The sequence below is a fragment of the Eleutherodactylus coqui genome, chromosome 12 (assembly GCF_035609145.1).
Source record: "Eleutherodactylus coqui strain aEleCoq1 chromosome 12, aEleCoq1.hap1, whole genome shotgun sequence".
Classification (NCBI taxonomy): domain Eukaryota; kingdom Metazoa; phylum Chordata; class Amphibia; order Anura; family Eleutherodactylidae; genus Eleutherodactylus; species Eleutherodactylus coqui.
In genome coordinates, this window is record NC_089848.1 from 85,846,527 (window position 1) to 85,861,813 (window position 15,287).

General features: G+C 49.9%; 2 protein-coding genes across 3 annotated transcripts in view; one reads left to right on the forward strand and one right to left on the reverse strand.

Annotated features, from left to right (window-relative positions):
* The window catches only part of UMAD1 (UBAP1-MVB12-associated (UMA) domain containing 1), a 38,415-nt gene extending 29,058 nt beyond the window's left edge, over positions 1 to 9,357 (reverse strand). For both annotated transcript variants that reach the window (XM_066584652.1, XM_066584651.1), the window contains exon 1: positions 9,278 to 9,357. The gene's annotated coding sequence lies outside the window, so the exon portion shown is untranslated. The remainder of the gene's footprint in view (positions 1 to 9,277) is intronic.
* A 416-nt stretch (positions 9,358 to 9,773) lies between these two features.
* On the forward strand, positions 9,774 to 15,221 carry RPA3 (replication protein A3). Its single transcript, XM_066585037.1, has 4 exons — positions 9,774 to 9,931; positions 11,118 to 11,192; positions 12,464 to 12,572; positions 14,625 to 15,221. The coding sequence occupies exons 1-4, from the start codon at positions 9,833 to 9,835 to the stop codon at positions 14,705 to 14,707; spliced, it is 366 nt and encodes a 121-aa protein (XP_066441134.1). The 5' UTR covers positions 9,774 to 9,832; the 3' UTR covers positions 14,708 to 15,221.
* The last annotated feature ends 66 nt before the right edge of the window (positions 15,222 to 15,287 follow it).

Sequence of the window (15,287 nt, forward strand, 5' to 3'; positions counted from 1 at the left end):
GAATAGTGAGTGCAGCTCTGGAGTATAATACAGGATGTAACTCAGGATCAGTACAGGATAAGTAATGTAATGTATGTACACAGTGACTCCACCAGCAGAATAGTGAGTACAGCTCTGGAGTATAATACAGGATGTAACTCAGGATCAGTACAGGATAAGTAATGTAATGTATGTACACAGTGACTCCACCAGCAGAATAGTGAGTGCAGCTCTGGAGTATAATACAGGATGTAACTCAGGATCAGTACAGGATAAGTAATGTAATGTATGTACACAGTGACTCCACCAGCAGAATAGTGAGTGCAGCTCTGGAGTATAATACAGGCTGTAACTCAGGATCAGTACAGGATAAGTAATGTAATGTATGTATACAGCGACCCCACCGGCAGAATAGTGAGTGCAGCTCTGGAGTATAATACAGGATGTAACTCAGGATCAGTATGGGATAAGTAATGTAATGTATGTACACAGTGACTCCACCAGCAGAATAGTGAGTGCAGCTCTGGAGTATAATACAGGATGTAACTCAGGATCAGTACAGGATAAGTAATGTAATGTATGTATACAGCGACTCCACCGGCAGAATAGTGAGTGCAGCTCTGGAGTATAATACAGGATGTAACTCAGGATCAGTATGGGATAAGTAATGTAATGTATGTACACAGTGACCCCACCAGCAGAATAGTGAGTGCAGCTCTGGAGTAAGGTGTGGTTTGTTGGAGCTCCTCAGAGAACCAGGGTGTGGTTGCAGTCCCAGCTGGAAGCCTGTTTTGGAGCCCAGGATCAGAGCACGTAGCTGGGCTTCTTGTTCTATGGAGTCCCGCAATTCACCCCCCCCCCGGCTTCGGTCGGAGGGGGGGGGGGGGGGGAGTGCTGAGAAGGCAGCGACAACACCATCAGCGGCGCTGGCGGCATACGTGGTTTCAGCAGCAACAACCAGGAAAGCCGGAGCAGCTAGTAAAGCTGCGAAGAGAGAGGGTCCGGGTCGCAGGCGGAGTGACATGGCCCAGCAGGTTGGTGCAGCCGCATCTGACAGCGCCGGAAGCGAGATGATGACCCGCAGTCAGACTCGCAGCCAAACGCTCAGCAAAGAAGGTAAGCCACAGTGGAGTGATCGTCGGAAAGGGGAGTCTGTGGTAGAGCTGGCCTCCCGTCTGGCCACCAGCATGGCGGATTATGAGCGAGCGGGGAGAGAAATCCTCCTGCAGAAGGAGAAGCTGCGGTCGGCCAGGTCACTGAAGGACCAGACCGCCGCTAAAGGAAAAAGAGATGCAATCAGCAAGTCCATACAAGACTGTAAAGACTGCATACAAAGGTGCAAGGAAGAGAGGGACAGGATTCTTGAGCAAAGTGGTCCCTTTAGGGAAAAATTAATAAACAGTGATAGGTTCTCCAAGATGGCGTCAGGACACAGCGGTCACAAGGAGGCTGATCACTCCAGCGATGGAGACAGCAGTGGTGACTGTTCTGAGGAGGACACCTACCAGGACAGTCTGAGGGAGCAGCCTGTCTGCTCAGGAGAGCAGACCCAGAGTGGCACTACAACCACCAGCAGCCTCCGGCCGGAGCAGGTTGCGCTGCCTCTAACCTCCGGGGATTCTGATCCAGAAGAAGATAAAAGCGATGGGGGCGCTTTAATAATGCAGCAGATAAGGCTGTTGGAATCCCCCCCCTAATATGAGCAGCCTTAAGTTTGGTGATGATTTACCAGAGGAGGAAGTGAAAATCAAGGCGAAAAAAGGAAAAAAAAAAGAATTTGGTGCAGGAGAAATTTGTGTATGTGACGGGGGGCGCTGGTTTGGCTGCAAAGTCGGATCAGGGCACCCCCACCCTGAGAACCCCGGTTTCTGACTCTGCAGTGGGTTTTGAACATGGGAACAGGGATAAAGGAGTTAAACTGGCCAGGTCCCCTGTCCCTGTTTCAGTTAGTGCAGTGACAGAAACAGCCAGCAGGGCGGCCAGCACAGGACAAGGCAAGGTGGCAAAAGAGTTTGGCAGTGGCGGAACTGCCAGCGCCAGTAAGGCCAGTGATGCGGAGGGTGCTGCGGGATCGGGGGTCCCCCGTGTGACAGGTCGGTCTACAGGGGTCCCTCAGTCTAGGTCCCAGCCTAGGTCCCAGGCACCCAGTGATGTGGAGGCTGCTGGCAAATGTAAAGGAAAAAGCAAAAATAAAAATGTTAATACTGCCGGAATGCAGAGTGCTGACCATGGGGGGGTCATTACGGTGGTTGCAGCTGCGCAAGATGGGGCAGCAGTGCCACCCCCCAGGTCTACCAAGGCCCAAAATAAAAAAGCTGCTTCTAACCCCAAGTCCGGTCCAGAGGGTCTTGGAATGAAAGGTCTTGGTATGAAAGGTGTGGATGTGTCTGGTGCAGCCCGCGAGTCTGATGCTCCGACGCACTCGGAGGTACGGGCTGAAGCTACTGTTCTCAGCACAGGGGAACCTACTGTAAATATAGGCACAGGTTCTGGGGATAGTCAGGGCACATCACAGCTTCCAGTCGCCCCTCCGGCGGCGACGACAGCTGGTAGGAGTTATGCCAGTGTCGCCGCTGGAGGGGAAGGGTCCTCCTTGTCTCCAGGCTCTAGAGAGGGCGTATTGCAACAGCGCCTCCTGGGGGCTCTACGGAAGGGGGAGAGTTCAATCACAGTTGGAGGAAGAGAGGTGAACCTATCTCTTTGGACAGAGAGACACGGCTTAGGAGCCTTCCGAGAGCAAAGGGGGGAGACCGTATGGTCCCTACCAACACCCGGGCAGGACGCAGGTCGTAGGAATGTGGTCCATCTTCGTTGGAGGGGCAATGATACATGCCCCCCGAGGGCGAGGGTAGTGGAGCTTCTACTGAAGATGGGCTTTAGGGCGGTTGACATCTTTGCCCTAATCCATCCCTTCGGCACGTCTGAGTTTGACATCAGCTTCGTTCGCCCAGAGGGTCTAGAACTCTTCTGGGGGAATTACGAGCTGATGAAAAGCGAGCCCGGCTGGCGAGACTTTGCCGTCCAGGTGGTGTCTCGCCAGAACGAAGTCAGGAAGGTGACCGTTTTGACTCGTAACGAGTCACTTTCTTGTTTTGATATAATGACGTGGCTCGGTCGATATGGAGAGGTGACAGACATGCCCAGAAAGAACAGGGATGAGCACGGCATATGGTCCGGGGCCTGGACGTTTATGGTCAAGCTGAAGCGTTCAGGTAACTCAGTGGCACACATTCCATCTGCAGCCTTCCTCGGCAGGGATCGTATCCTGGCCTTTTACCAGGGGCAGCCGAAGCTCTGCCACAGGTGCGGCGACCCCTCACACTTGAGCGCCGCTTGTAAGACCTTGAAGTGCGCTCTGTGTGGGGGTCTGGGTCATCTAGCCGCCTCCTGTGCGGAGATTAGATGTAACCTGTGTGGTGATCTCGGTCACCCATTCAGTCGCTGTCCACGCTCCTTTGCCAATGCGGTGTCAGCCCCTACGGATGGGGGCCATGGTGCGGCCTCCGGGGGTGAGGGGACTAGCAGAGGTGGAGGAGCTCAGGAGCCAGGGAAGAACCGGCAAAAGACGCCTGCTGAGCAGAGGCGTCAGGACAAACGCAGACGGAGCAGGGAGCTGACAGGAGCGCCCACAGCAGGTGGGTCAATGGTGGCCCCTGTTCCTGAAGCAAATTGTGCGGCTGAGGCCTTGAGGGACAGTGAAGTGGATGAAGAGGACAGGAGGATCCAGAGGGAGGAGAGAAATACCAACTCTTCAGATTCCTCCCACTATGAGAGTGTGGATGAGGAAGGAAAGAGGTGGTTAGAGAAACGGCGTAAGCTAGGTGCCACTAGGAGAAAGCGAAGGGGGGATTCAAGATCTTCTCCCACCCCTGGCAAAGTACTGGAAGGAGAAGCCAGCTCGCCTCCAGTTGGACTCTCCAACAGGTACCGGGCCCTTCAAGACATCTCTTCCTCCTCTGAGGGGGAAGCGAAGGGCAAGGTGCCTGGGGCAAAGAAAGGGTCAACAGGGGGCGCTGAGTCTCCTACTCGTGGAGGCATAGTTCCTTCCGGGGAGGGGGCTACTCTGGAGCCTGGAAACAAGGACGATGGGGTCGGGGGATCCCCTGCTATGGACACATCTGTGTCCAAAAAAAGAAGCAAGGGGCTTTCCTCTGACCCCGAAGAAGCGGGTGTGAGGAAGAAAGCCATCTAATTTAATCACTCATGATGGCGGCACCCACTCCGCTGACTCTGGCATCCATTAACGTTGCCAGCATTAAGTCGGATACGGCTAGATTTGCGGCCTTTGATTTTCTCGGCCGCGTTGAAGCCGACATTTTATTCTTGCAGGAGACCAGGCTGTCCGATTTGGCAGCCATACATAAGGCAAAAAGGGAGTGGAGGTCAGGCCCTTCCTACTGGTCTCTTGCGGCCGAGCCGTATAGCGGAGTGGCGGTCCTTTTTACCGCAGCGGTCGAATGCCGACGAGTTATTGAATTAGAAATGGGAAGGTGCCTGATCTTAGATGTCCTCATGAAGGGACAAGAATTGAGACTTGTAAACATCTATGGTCCCCAGTCAAAAAAGGACAGGAAGAGTCTCTTTATGAGGATCAAGCCCTACCTTTTTACCAGCCGCCAAGTTGTCTTTGGAGGTGACTTTAATGCAGTCACAAGAGCCCACGATAGGGGAGGCTCTGGAGACAGGCGGTTGACTTTTGACAGCGTCGCACTTAATAGCATAGCTAGCGAGGCTCGCCTGGTGGATGTCCACATCCGGCACACCCCAGGCCACGAGGGATTCACCTTTTATAGGGGTCAGAGCAGGTCTAGAATAGACAGGTTTTATTTGAAGGAGGAAGCCATCTCTTCACCAGTGTCCGTTGTTGAGGTGGAATTCTCCGATCACTGTCTAATATTGTTTTCTCTGAATGTTGCAGAGACCCCCCGGATGGGTAGAGGTTTGTGGAGACTGAATTCATCACTCCTGGAGGAAGCAGAGATAAGACAGTCCTTTGAGGATTTTCTGCAGAGCCAGGTACCATTACTGGATCTCTGTAGCAGTAAGTCAGAGTGGTGGGAGATGTTCAAGAGGAGGGCGGCCAGGTTCTTCCGTGAGCTCTCCAACCTCAGATGCCTGGACAGGTACCGCCTGTACAACGGCCTGAGGAGGAAACTCGAACATCTCGTTTCAACTGGAGGTAGCCGCGAGGAGATCTCCAGAGTGAAATCTTTACTCAAGACGTGCCAGTATGACAGACACGCATCCTTGGTTTTTGAGAGGGATTTCGGGAAGTACCGCTCGCCCGACCCTTACAGAAACTGTAGGATGTCAGTGAATAGTAAAGTGGTCACTGGACTGATTGACAGTACGGGGTCCCTGAATCGATCCAGATCAGGGATTCTGGAGGTCGTCAGATCCTACTACTCGCAACTCTTGGGAAAGAGGGATCTAGATTCGGAAGTGATGTCGGCTTTCCTGGCTGAAGCTGTCAATGGGCCAGGGGTAGACACCTCTCTTGGCGTTTTGACAGAAGAGATCAGAGAAGAGGAAGTTAGACTGGCGATTGATGGGCTCCGGCCCAAAAAGTCGCCAGGTCCGGATGGATTAACATCCGAGTATTATAAGACCTTCAGGGACCTCTTGAGACCCCTCTTGACGGAGGTATTAAATGAGTGTCTTTCCTCGGGCACTCTGCCAAAGTCAATGAGGAGGTCGGCCTTGATCATTCTGTCAAAAGGTAAAGACTCGAGCCGTATTGAGAACTGGCGTCCCATAGCGCTTCTCAATACGGACAGGAAGGTTCTGGCAAAAGTGCTGTTTAATCGGCTGGTCAAGTTTGCACCCCGGCTCCTCTCGGGGGCGCAGCATTGCTCTGTTCCAGGCCGTAGCACCTTTAGCGCTGTTCTCGGTGTCCGGGAGGCAGTGGAGCAGGGTAGGGCTGGTCACTGGGAGGGGTACCTGCTGTCCTTGGATCAGGCCAAAGCGTTTGATCGGGTTAATCACGAGTACCTCTGGTCCGTCCTTCTGAGATACGGCCTGCCAGTGGGGTTTGTTGATTGGCTGCGAACATTGTATGCAGGGGCTGAGACTTTCCCGCTGGTGAACGGTTGGCCCGGCCGCCCTTTTGAGGTGGGGTCCGGCGTCCGTCAGGGCTGTCCTCTAAGCCCCCTGTTGTATGCGTTTGCGATAGATCCCTTCCTTAGGAGGGTTGATTGTGGACCTATAGCAGGGGTCGGGATGGACCGGGCGGTGCCGGAGGCTACCCTGAGGGCAGTGGCATACGCCGATGATGTCACGCTCTTCGTGTCCTCGAGAGAGAGGAGGCGGAGTTTGTGGTGTCGGAGGTGGACCGCTACTCAGAAGCTTCCGGGTCTATGGTCAACTGGGATAAGTGTGAAAGTCTCTGGTTAGGAAGGGGGGATCCTACGTTTGATCTCCCGGACACCCTTCCGGTGCCCCAAACTTCAGCAAAAGTACTTGGCATCAAATTCGGCCAGGGGGATTACCCCATGCAAAATTGGGTGGACAGGCTGGATGGTGCAACTCACAAGGTAAATCAGTGGAAGGGTTGGTCTTTGACCCTTCGGGAAAGAATTAGCCTGATCAAAACATACCTGCTCCCGTTATTCATCTACCTGGGCAGCGTATGCATTTTGCCAGAACCTCTCTGGACTCGGGTCTACAACCTGTTCTTCCTAATGTTGTGGGGGAATAGGTTGAACCTGATCAGGAGAGATGTTACATACCGCACGAGGAGACTAGGGAGGTTGTCTATGGTCAACCCCGTGGTGTTTCTTGTAAACACTTTTTTTAAGATCAACATAGGCAACCTCTGGCAAGAGAGGGCTCCTCCGTGGGTCTACTCCTGCAGGGGATGGTTTCGGCCCTTCTTCCAGGAATGGGAGACAGGAGGGCGAGTGAAGGACCTTCGCACGCAGCACGGACATCTCCCGGCTTACGCTACCTTGGTTCTGAAGGTGATACGCCGGTGGGGTCTGGGGATGTGGGAGATCAGGACTCTGACGAGGAGGCTCCTCGACGAAAGAGTCCTGTTGACCCATTTCCAGAAGCCCCTGGCGCTCAAGGACTGCCCAAGTCGGGACCTGGAGGGAGGGTTACGTTTACTGAATTCAACCGGGGTCCCCTTGAAGTTTTGGGACTTGGCTTGGCGCTGCTTTCACGGGAGACTGTATGTAAGGGGTAACTTGAAGAGCAGGCCTCTGATTGACAGGGGTTGCCCCCGTCAGGAGTGCAGCGACGTGCTGGAAAGCATGGAGCATTTCCTGCTTCAGTGCCCCTTTAATACAGAGGTATACCAACGGGTAGGGGTCTCCATAGGCTGGCCTCAGCTGGCACACCTCTCCTATGTGGAGTGGGCTTATGGAGCGTTCAGAGGCCTTGGTGGCAGGGACCGCTGCACTTTATTTCTAGTTAGCCTAGTGGTCAGGTTCCACATCTGGAGCGCACGGTGTTTAATCTCGACGGAGCTGAAAGTCCTCCCCGTGGATACGGTATGTAGGAACATCCTGGGTGACCTGGTGAAGGTGCGTTCTTTGGAGTATGAGAGGCTGGGCACATCTAAAGCTTCTCTCCTATGGAGAGGGCTTGTATTTCGTTAGGGACAGTTTGTTTTTCTTAATTTTCTAGGGGCAGAGTAGGGAGAGAATAGGGACAGGATAGGGAGAGAGGAGGGATAGGGCAGGGACAGGTTTCCATGAAGGGTCAGACTGAGGGGCAGACTAAGGACAGTCTAGGGCAAATTAGGGAAAGAATAGGGAGAAAATGCAAGGGATAGTACATTAAGATATCTGTGCCCGGCTTATCACCTCCAATCCCGGTGGCGGGCTGTGAGTGCACCATAAAGCTTTTTGTTTTGATTTGGGCAAAATGGAGTGAAGTAGGGCTGCAGGTGAGCCGACCTTAGGCTTTCGGGTTATGTTAATGTATATCGTGTATGTCATGTATATTGGTTATTGTATGTTTTATATGTATATATTCACGTTCTGGGTGGTAGTTAGGTTGGGTGGGGGGTTGGGGGGGAGTGGTTTCACGCCTTGAGCCGTAGCCTGGCACGTCCCGAACATTGAACTCTGGGCACGGACTGGTGGAGCGGGCATGGCCCCCAGGCTGCGGCAGGCAGAGTGTTGTACAGTTTATATATATTTAAAAAAAACAAAAACCCTGGTGTGGCTTGGCACGTCCTGAACTTTAGAACTCTGGGCACGGACTGATGGAGCAGGCATGGCCCCCGAGCTGCACTGGGGACCCAAAAAAAAAAAAAAAATTTTTGAAAAACTATTTCTTTAGTTATTTTTGTATGCCGGTTGGCTTGGTCTTTATTTTCATATTTAGTTAATTATTGGTATATATATATATGTTATGTTTACGTTATTGCCTAATTTTGTTTATGATGGGGTTTCAGTGCGGTACGGCTGGACCTGTAGTTTTAGTTTTAGTTTTATCTTCTGGATAGCTGGATGCTCTTCTTTTAGGTATATTGTGTTATGTGTTGAGTGTGTGTGCGAGTGTGCGGCAGGGGGGAGGGGAGTCCAGACATGGGGTTTCTTTTGTTTGTGGACCATGGACTCTGGGTGAAGGGCCTTATCTCTGTATACGGTTGTATTATTATTATTTACTATTGTTACAGTTTGCTTTTATTGTTATGTTTCATACTTTTATAATAAAAGATCTACAGGATGTAACTCAGGATCAGTGCAGGATAAGTAATGTATGTATACAGCGACTCCACCAGCAGAATAGCCGTAAGTTGTATTTTTGCGCTATGGCAGAAATAACAGTTTTTATAATTCACAAACAACCCTAAAACAGAAAGTGTCGCTAAAACCTCACATCTTGGATTTCCCTCTACGGTGAAGAAGGGTTCATGGAGCGCTACCATGCTGTCATGGAAACTACTTTAGGCTCCCGAACCACATAGCGAGTTTGCACGATATAGCGCTCCTTCGGTAACCACGGTAACCTCGCAGTCTCACAATTGCATCCCCAACGAGTTGCTTCTTAGTTAGATCTGACCAAAACTTCAGTAAACCTTGCCGCCGTGTGACTTTCATACTCCCAAACAAAGAAGACGGCGAACCCGGCATCACTTTTCCTTTTCATCGTTAGGATTATGAAAAATATTGTGCACAAAAGTCCAAAAACACGGCTGTGAAGGTGGCAGAAATCACACTGCGAAAGTCATCACCCAAAACTATTCTATAGAGGGGGCTGTTAAAACAAAGACCCTCTCCCCAAAGTGATCCCTGCCACTAATGTGCCGGACCCCCCACTCCCCACCGCCCCCAGACCCATTTACCTCAGTGCCAGCTGATCACGAGCGTCCGTACTCCTGCTAAATCACTAGCCCCGCCCCCTCGAGGTGTCACTAAGGTGACTAACCCCTCTGACGTCACGGTCCTGATATTGCAAACTGCGCTTACGCTTCGGTCCAGCACAGATCTACTTCCCCCAATCCTTCACAAAGGTTCCGTAGCATATAGGTTCCTACTATAAAAAAAAAATTTACTCTCCCTAATTTTACAAGCCCTTATCATACCACGTTATTTACTCATCCTCCCTCCTCTATGGTTCACATCCTTAGAAATGTATTTGAACCATAACTGTATACAGTAACAGCTCTGTGCCCACATCTAATATGGCGGGAGATGTGTTAGGCTACCTCTCCAGTGCGTCAGAAGTGCTAGTTTTTGATTGGCTACTCAAACTGAAACCTTCGTTCTGATTGGTTGACACCTTTAGAGCGCGCGTCGTTTACGTCAGCAGAGTTTCCGATTGGCTAGTTAGGATCACGTGGTCTCGTCATTAGTTTTTCCCGCCGGCGGAGGCTGTGAGGTGATCTCTGAGAAAGAAGATGGGAGACTTGACCGACGTGCCGCGGGTGCGGATTAACACCAGCATGTTGGCGCAGTACATAGAACAGCCAGTCTGCTTTGTGGGGCGGGTGGAGAAGGTAATGGAGCTGTGTGGTACTTTCTCTCCATGTGTACTTTTCTTGGGACTACAAGACCCAGCATGTAATTTGGGACTCTGATTAACAGGGAATGCTGGAACCTGTAGTTTTGGATACACACCTTATAAAGTTTCTGTTGTGGCGATTCCTCTGTTATTCCTCCTGAAAATATAGGCACAGATGTGGTGGTGCCGTTCCTGTGACAGGAGGAGTAGTAAGGTGCCATGCGCAGTGAATAGAATGCTTTGATTGCGATGGGATCGTTTACACGCATGTATTTTTCCTGTACATTCCGGCCGCCTGAAGGAAAAAAAACAAAACGCAGCATGTTCCGTTTTCCTGCGCATTTGTGGACCAAAAGTCCCCATAGAAGTCAATGGAGATGTGCAGATGTGCGCAGTACGCTGGGATACGGGCGATAAGCTGCATAACTGCACAGGGGAAACGTCACATCTTGACCTCATTAGTCTAATTAGCTCGTCCAACGGCTGGGAACACGAGCGCTCTTCTTGTTTTGTTTTTGGGCGCACGCTGCAGAAGTGGGAAAATATATGCTAATGCGCACGTAATAAAAGCGTTCGTTCCGTAAATACGCAGGCGCTCGTGTGAAGGGTGACTTTACACAGAACGACTACGTCTCTGCTTTCACACTGGAGTGAGCGAACGGCGCCGAGACCTCTTCCAGCCACCTCTATACTGCCAGCAGGCGTTCGGTCTTCTATGGGTGCGGTCAGAGTGCGATTACATTGCGTGTGTGCGGAGTTTTTTTTTTTTTTTACTTGCGTGTTTAGGCATGAGAAGTGTTAAAAAAAAAAAGTCAGGACAGCGTGCGTAAAATACGCTGCACGCCCGCAGGCATACGCGCGCAAAAAAATTGCAGGGGGGTGTGTTTAAAACGCTGCTTTTTTTTCTTATACGCAGTGGTTTGCGATTACGGTCGGTGAGCCCAGCCTTATTCTTAGAGGCCCAAGGGAGTAACGGGAGCAACACAATGCGGACTTCATAGGGAATACCAATATTTATTAAGATGAGGAGCCAGGCCGGCCCCCCTCCCCCTCCCTCTGTACGCCACACCCTGAGTGTTTACGGCGCAGCCGGTTGTCTGACATCCCACTATAGAGGGATTATTCGGACGTCTTCCTCTACAATTCCCCACTGACTGTACTTTTTTTTTTTTTCATAACAGATCCACCCGTCAGGAACGTCATTCGTCCTCTCCGATGGAGCCGGGAAGAACACCACGGTGGAACTATCCGATCCGGTCAGTGTACTCTTCTGGTAATATTAGTTTGTGGAGCGCTTCCAGTATGACAATAGTATATTAACAGTCTATTTACTATATTGGTTCCTCATTGTTTTTAAGATATCTGCTTGCTGTCATTGGATCTCCTCATTTCCTGCGGCTTTATACCCGTCCTGTTCCAGCCGCACCACATGTCTATAATTACCCTAGATTTATCAGAACTTTAGTCAAATTGAGCCCCAATGTGCATCCATCATGTGACCAGGACAGGCTGTTTTCAGGGCTCCTTCACACTGGTGAGAAAATCGTGCAATTTGACTCACGATGCGAGAGTGAGTGAAAACGCGTGATCATTTGCGATGTTTTCACTCCTGCGATGCTGCTTGACTCAAAATTGCAGCATGTCCTGTGTTTTTGTGATATCGCCCATTGTTCTCAGTGGGGTTGGTGGCAGCAGCGCCGGCCCTGTTGAAAACAATGGGAGAACATCGCAATCCCCTGCCGCGGCTGTGACAGTTACGCTGGGGGGATGCCTTCAGCCTCGCAGGGATGCAAGGCTGTTACCATGTGAAAACATGTCGCATCCAGGGGTTTTTAAAAGGATTGCGAGGGTGATATCGGGCCGTTAATTACAGCACACTCCTCCAAGACTTCTCCAGAGCTGCACCGGTCCTCTGGAATGCACTACCAAAGGATACCCGGGCCATCCAGGACTCGAAAAACTTCAGGCGTGCTCTAAAAACGCACCTCTTCAGGGAGGCATACCGCATTCCCTAAACAAACTCCTCTGTACGCCGCCTGATAACAAGCTCCCTGACCTACTGACTGTAATCCCTGCTAGCCGTCATAAACCGCTCCTGCAGTCCCACCGTTTCTGCCGTCACACGGCTAAATGTCTGACCATTGTCTATGTGTATAGCATCCCTCACTCTCCACCTCGCCATACCATGCACATCACCAGCTCCTTTACCTTCTGTATCACCCCAATACTTGTAGTATGTAAGCTCGTTGGAGCAGGACCCTCACCCCTATTGTTTCCATCAACTGATTACTATGTAACCGTGGTTCTGTAATGTTTGTATTGTCTTTCTGTATCCCGCCTGTCTATGTAAGCGCTGCGGAATATGTTGGCGCTATACAAATAAAGATTATCGCCCGCGCCAATGTGTAGGAGCCCTAATGGTGACTACAGACCGATGTAACTACAGAGAATTAATGCATGAAATATATTAAAAGATTTCATCAGTTTTGATAACCCGGTGACCTCCAACTTTTTTTTTTCTCTTCAGCTTGATGAAGAATTATCCGGCGTGATTGAAGTTGTCGGCAAAGTGACCCAGAAAGCCACAATAATGGGGATGTCCTATGTGCCTTTCAGTGAAGACGCCTCTGCTTTTGGTAAGGAAAGACAACCTAAATACTGGATGTAACTGGTGGAAAAATGATGAAATTTAGACCCGATTACTATTGTGGTTCCCTTCTGATCAATCGCATGAGTAAAAATAAAGCTCTCATGGTAGAGTGGCTGCCACTTTGCCTCCCTTCTGAAGCTGTATGTATGTTGTGAGGGCAGGTGACCCTTTACATCTTCAGAAATTTGTTACTTATGGATCTGGTGGACTTAATTTATTTTCATTTAAAGGGCTACCCCAGGGGGGAGGGAGGTGTTCTTCATTCATTATATATCTAGTCTCGCAGTGTATATAATTAGGTGGTTAGTATAACGTCGTTTAGTTATTCCTTTCTATCTGAAAATTCTCTTCCGGTGGGTCATATCTCATTATGACCACCTGGGAATTGCTTGTCTTTCTGTTCTTGCTAGGAGTCACTTTCAGTCACCAGAACATCCTGTATGATGAAACTCCATGGACTGTTTCATGTGGGCTCTTCAGGGGGGCAGATGGAAAGACAGAAACTTCTATCACACTTAAGGCTGACCATTAGAGGTTCCTATCACAGAGTTATAATAGAGTAGATGTCCATTCATTGTCCCTGACTGTATACTTGTGGTGTTTAGCTTATTTAGGAGACTATAGAGGGTAATAATCACGCTGTCCTCCCAGCAGGTAGAGATGGTACTGGCTCTAGCTGGCCAGGTGATGTTGTGCTTATACATCATGGGTTGCTAATATAGTAAAGAGAAATCTAAAAATCAAGATGGTGTCTAATAAGCATTAGACAGGAAGTGACTACAATATACATGGGCAACCTCCATTGTGGGGTAGGGATGGAAAAATGTTTTCAACGGAGTGGCCCTTTTACTATTTCATGGCTTGAAGATCAGACTTCATTTAGCTGTTTAGTACGTTCTTAAGTGGTTATACTGCCAGGATTATTGTATCTTGACGCTACCAGGAGGTCCTGGTGGAGCCAAGATTGACAGGGGGTTGATACTCCCTGTATGTGATAGGCTACACAGGGTTGGGCAGTAGGTCCTGGAAGCCTACTAAGGATTTGCAGCTGAAAGGGGCATCCCTGGCGCTGGACCAGAAGCAGAGAGGGGCCCAGCATTGGCAGCTGTGAACTGCAGCACTGAGGCTGCGGGCTGGCGGCAGACCACAAGCGATAAGGGCGGCAGCTGTGAGCAGGTGGCACGTAGCTGACAGTCACGACGGCGGAGTAGCAGGCACAGAGCTGACACTCGCGGCAGCAGAACACAAGTGGTTACAGCGGCAGCTGTGAGTGGGGGAGTGGCCGGCGCGGAGCTGACAGCCACTTATTGCTGCACAGTGTGGATTGATTTGTGCATTCCCTGCAGCCTTAGGGTGAGGGTAACATTTCTTCTTAGGCTTACATTATTAGATGTTAATGTTGCCATGCTACAGTGGTAACATGGCAGTATTTACAGCTCATAATGTAAGCCTAAGAAGGCAACTAACCCTCAGCCTAAGGCTGCAGGGAATGCACAAATCAATCCACACTGTGCTACTTGGACTTGCCAGCCTTGACCCCATTGGGAGGTAGTAATGTGAGAGGGGCATTCCTCCTGTCAAACCCCTAGCTTCCGGTGGTGTCAAGCTACAATAATACCTATACTGCCTTCAAAAATTGATGGCTTGTCCTCTGAATAGGTCATAAATCTGATTTAACCCCATCAGTAAGGGGTTAAATAAGTGGCCGAGGACTGTGGGAAGCGTGTCGGAGCTGTGGAGGGACCTGGACCAAGCCTGCTAGGGAACTAGTGCCTATTTGGGGGCAAAAATTAATATGACAGGGTCTCCCTTTCAGGGAACACTGTATTAGTAAGGCTTATATGGGTGGGGGCTGGGGCTAAAGTCTGTCTGCAGGACATCTGAGTGTGAGAGGTAGGCTTACTCATACACTGCAGGACCCATTAGGTTGGTGCAGCCATATCTAGGGACTTGTGTTTTATGGTAACTGATGTCCTTCTGTTAGATTGTATAAGTGCATCTATTGTATTGTGATCTTCTTCTTTGACTATTTCTCCAGATCTGAGCCTTTATGATGAAGCTGTGAGGATAATTCATGAATTTCCTCAGTATTATCCTTTTGGACAGAAAGGATCGGAATAAGATTTGGTATTCAATGCAAGAACTGTTCCAGACTGGAAGAAAAATCTATTAATGCTGCTCAGAGGCTGCAGGATCGTTAGTGACCCCTCTGCCTGGATACAGGACGACACAGCAGAACACTGACCCCATATAATACATTCACGTTTGAAATTAGATTTAGGATGTGTCTTTGGATAATGGAAAGAGGCAAATTCACTGAGCTCTAAAATAGATTTTGAAACGGGGCCTTTTGCTGCTGTAGGAGGACTTAATAAACGAGCTGGTGCACATCATTCCCTTTAAGCTTTTATGGGTGCAGCAAATCAAATGATGCTGAAAGATCAGTCGGTGATCGCTCACAAGGCTACAGCCATACAACTGCCTGCTATGTGAATGAAGCTCCCACAACAAGCATTACATCTATATACATTCTGCATTCCCAGACGTGTACGATGCCTCATTATACGGAGCATGTAACAAGACAACGCGTACCATCACAGTGATGATATGGCACTGGTGGAGCCGAATAAATATATAAAGAAAAAAAAATGTAAATTTTTTTTTTTTTTAATGGGAAGAGGAGGGGACAGGTTGCAATCTT

Excerpts from the sequence above, each read along its gene's own strand:
- RPA3 (XM_066585037.1), top strand. The coding sequence starts at position 9,833 with ATGGGAGACTTGACCGACGTGCCGCGGGTGCGGATTAACACCAGCATG. Across the intron at positions 9,932-11,117 it reads TTGTGGGGCGGGTGGAGAAG|ATCCACCCGTCAGGAACGTC; the intron begins GTAATGGAGCTG and ends TTTTCATAACAG. Across the intron at positions 11,193-12,463 it reads CGGTGGAACTATCCGATCCG|CTTGATGAAGAATTATCCGG; the intron begins GTCAGTGTACTC and ends TTTTCTCTTCAG.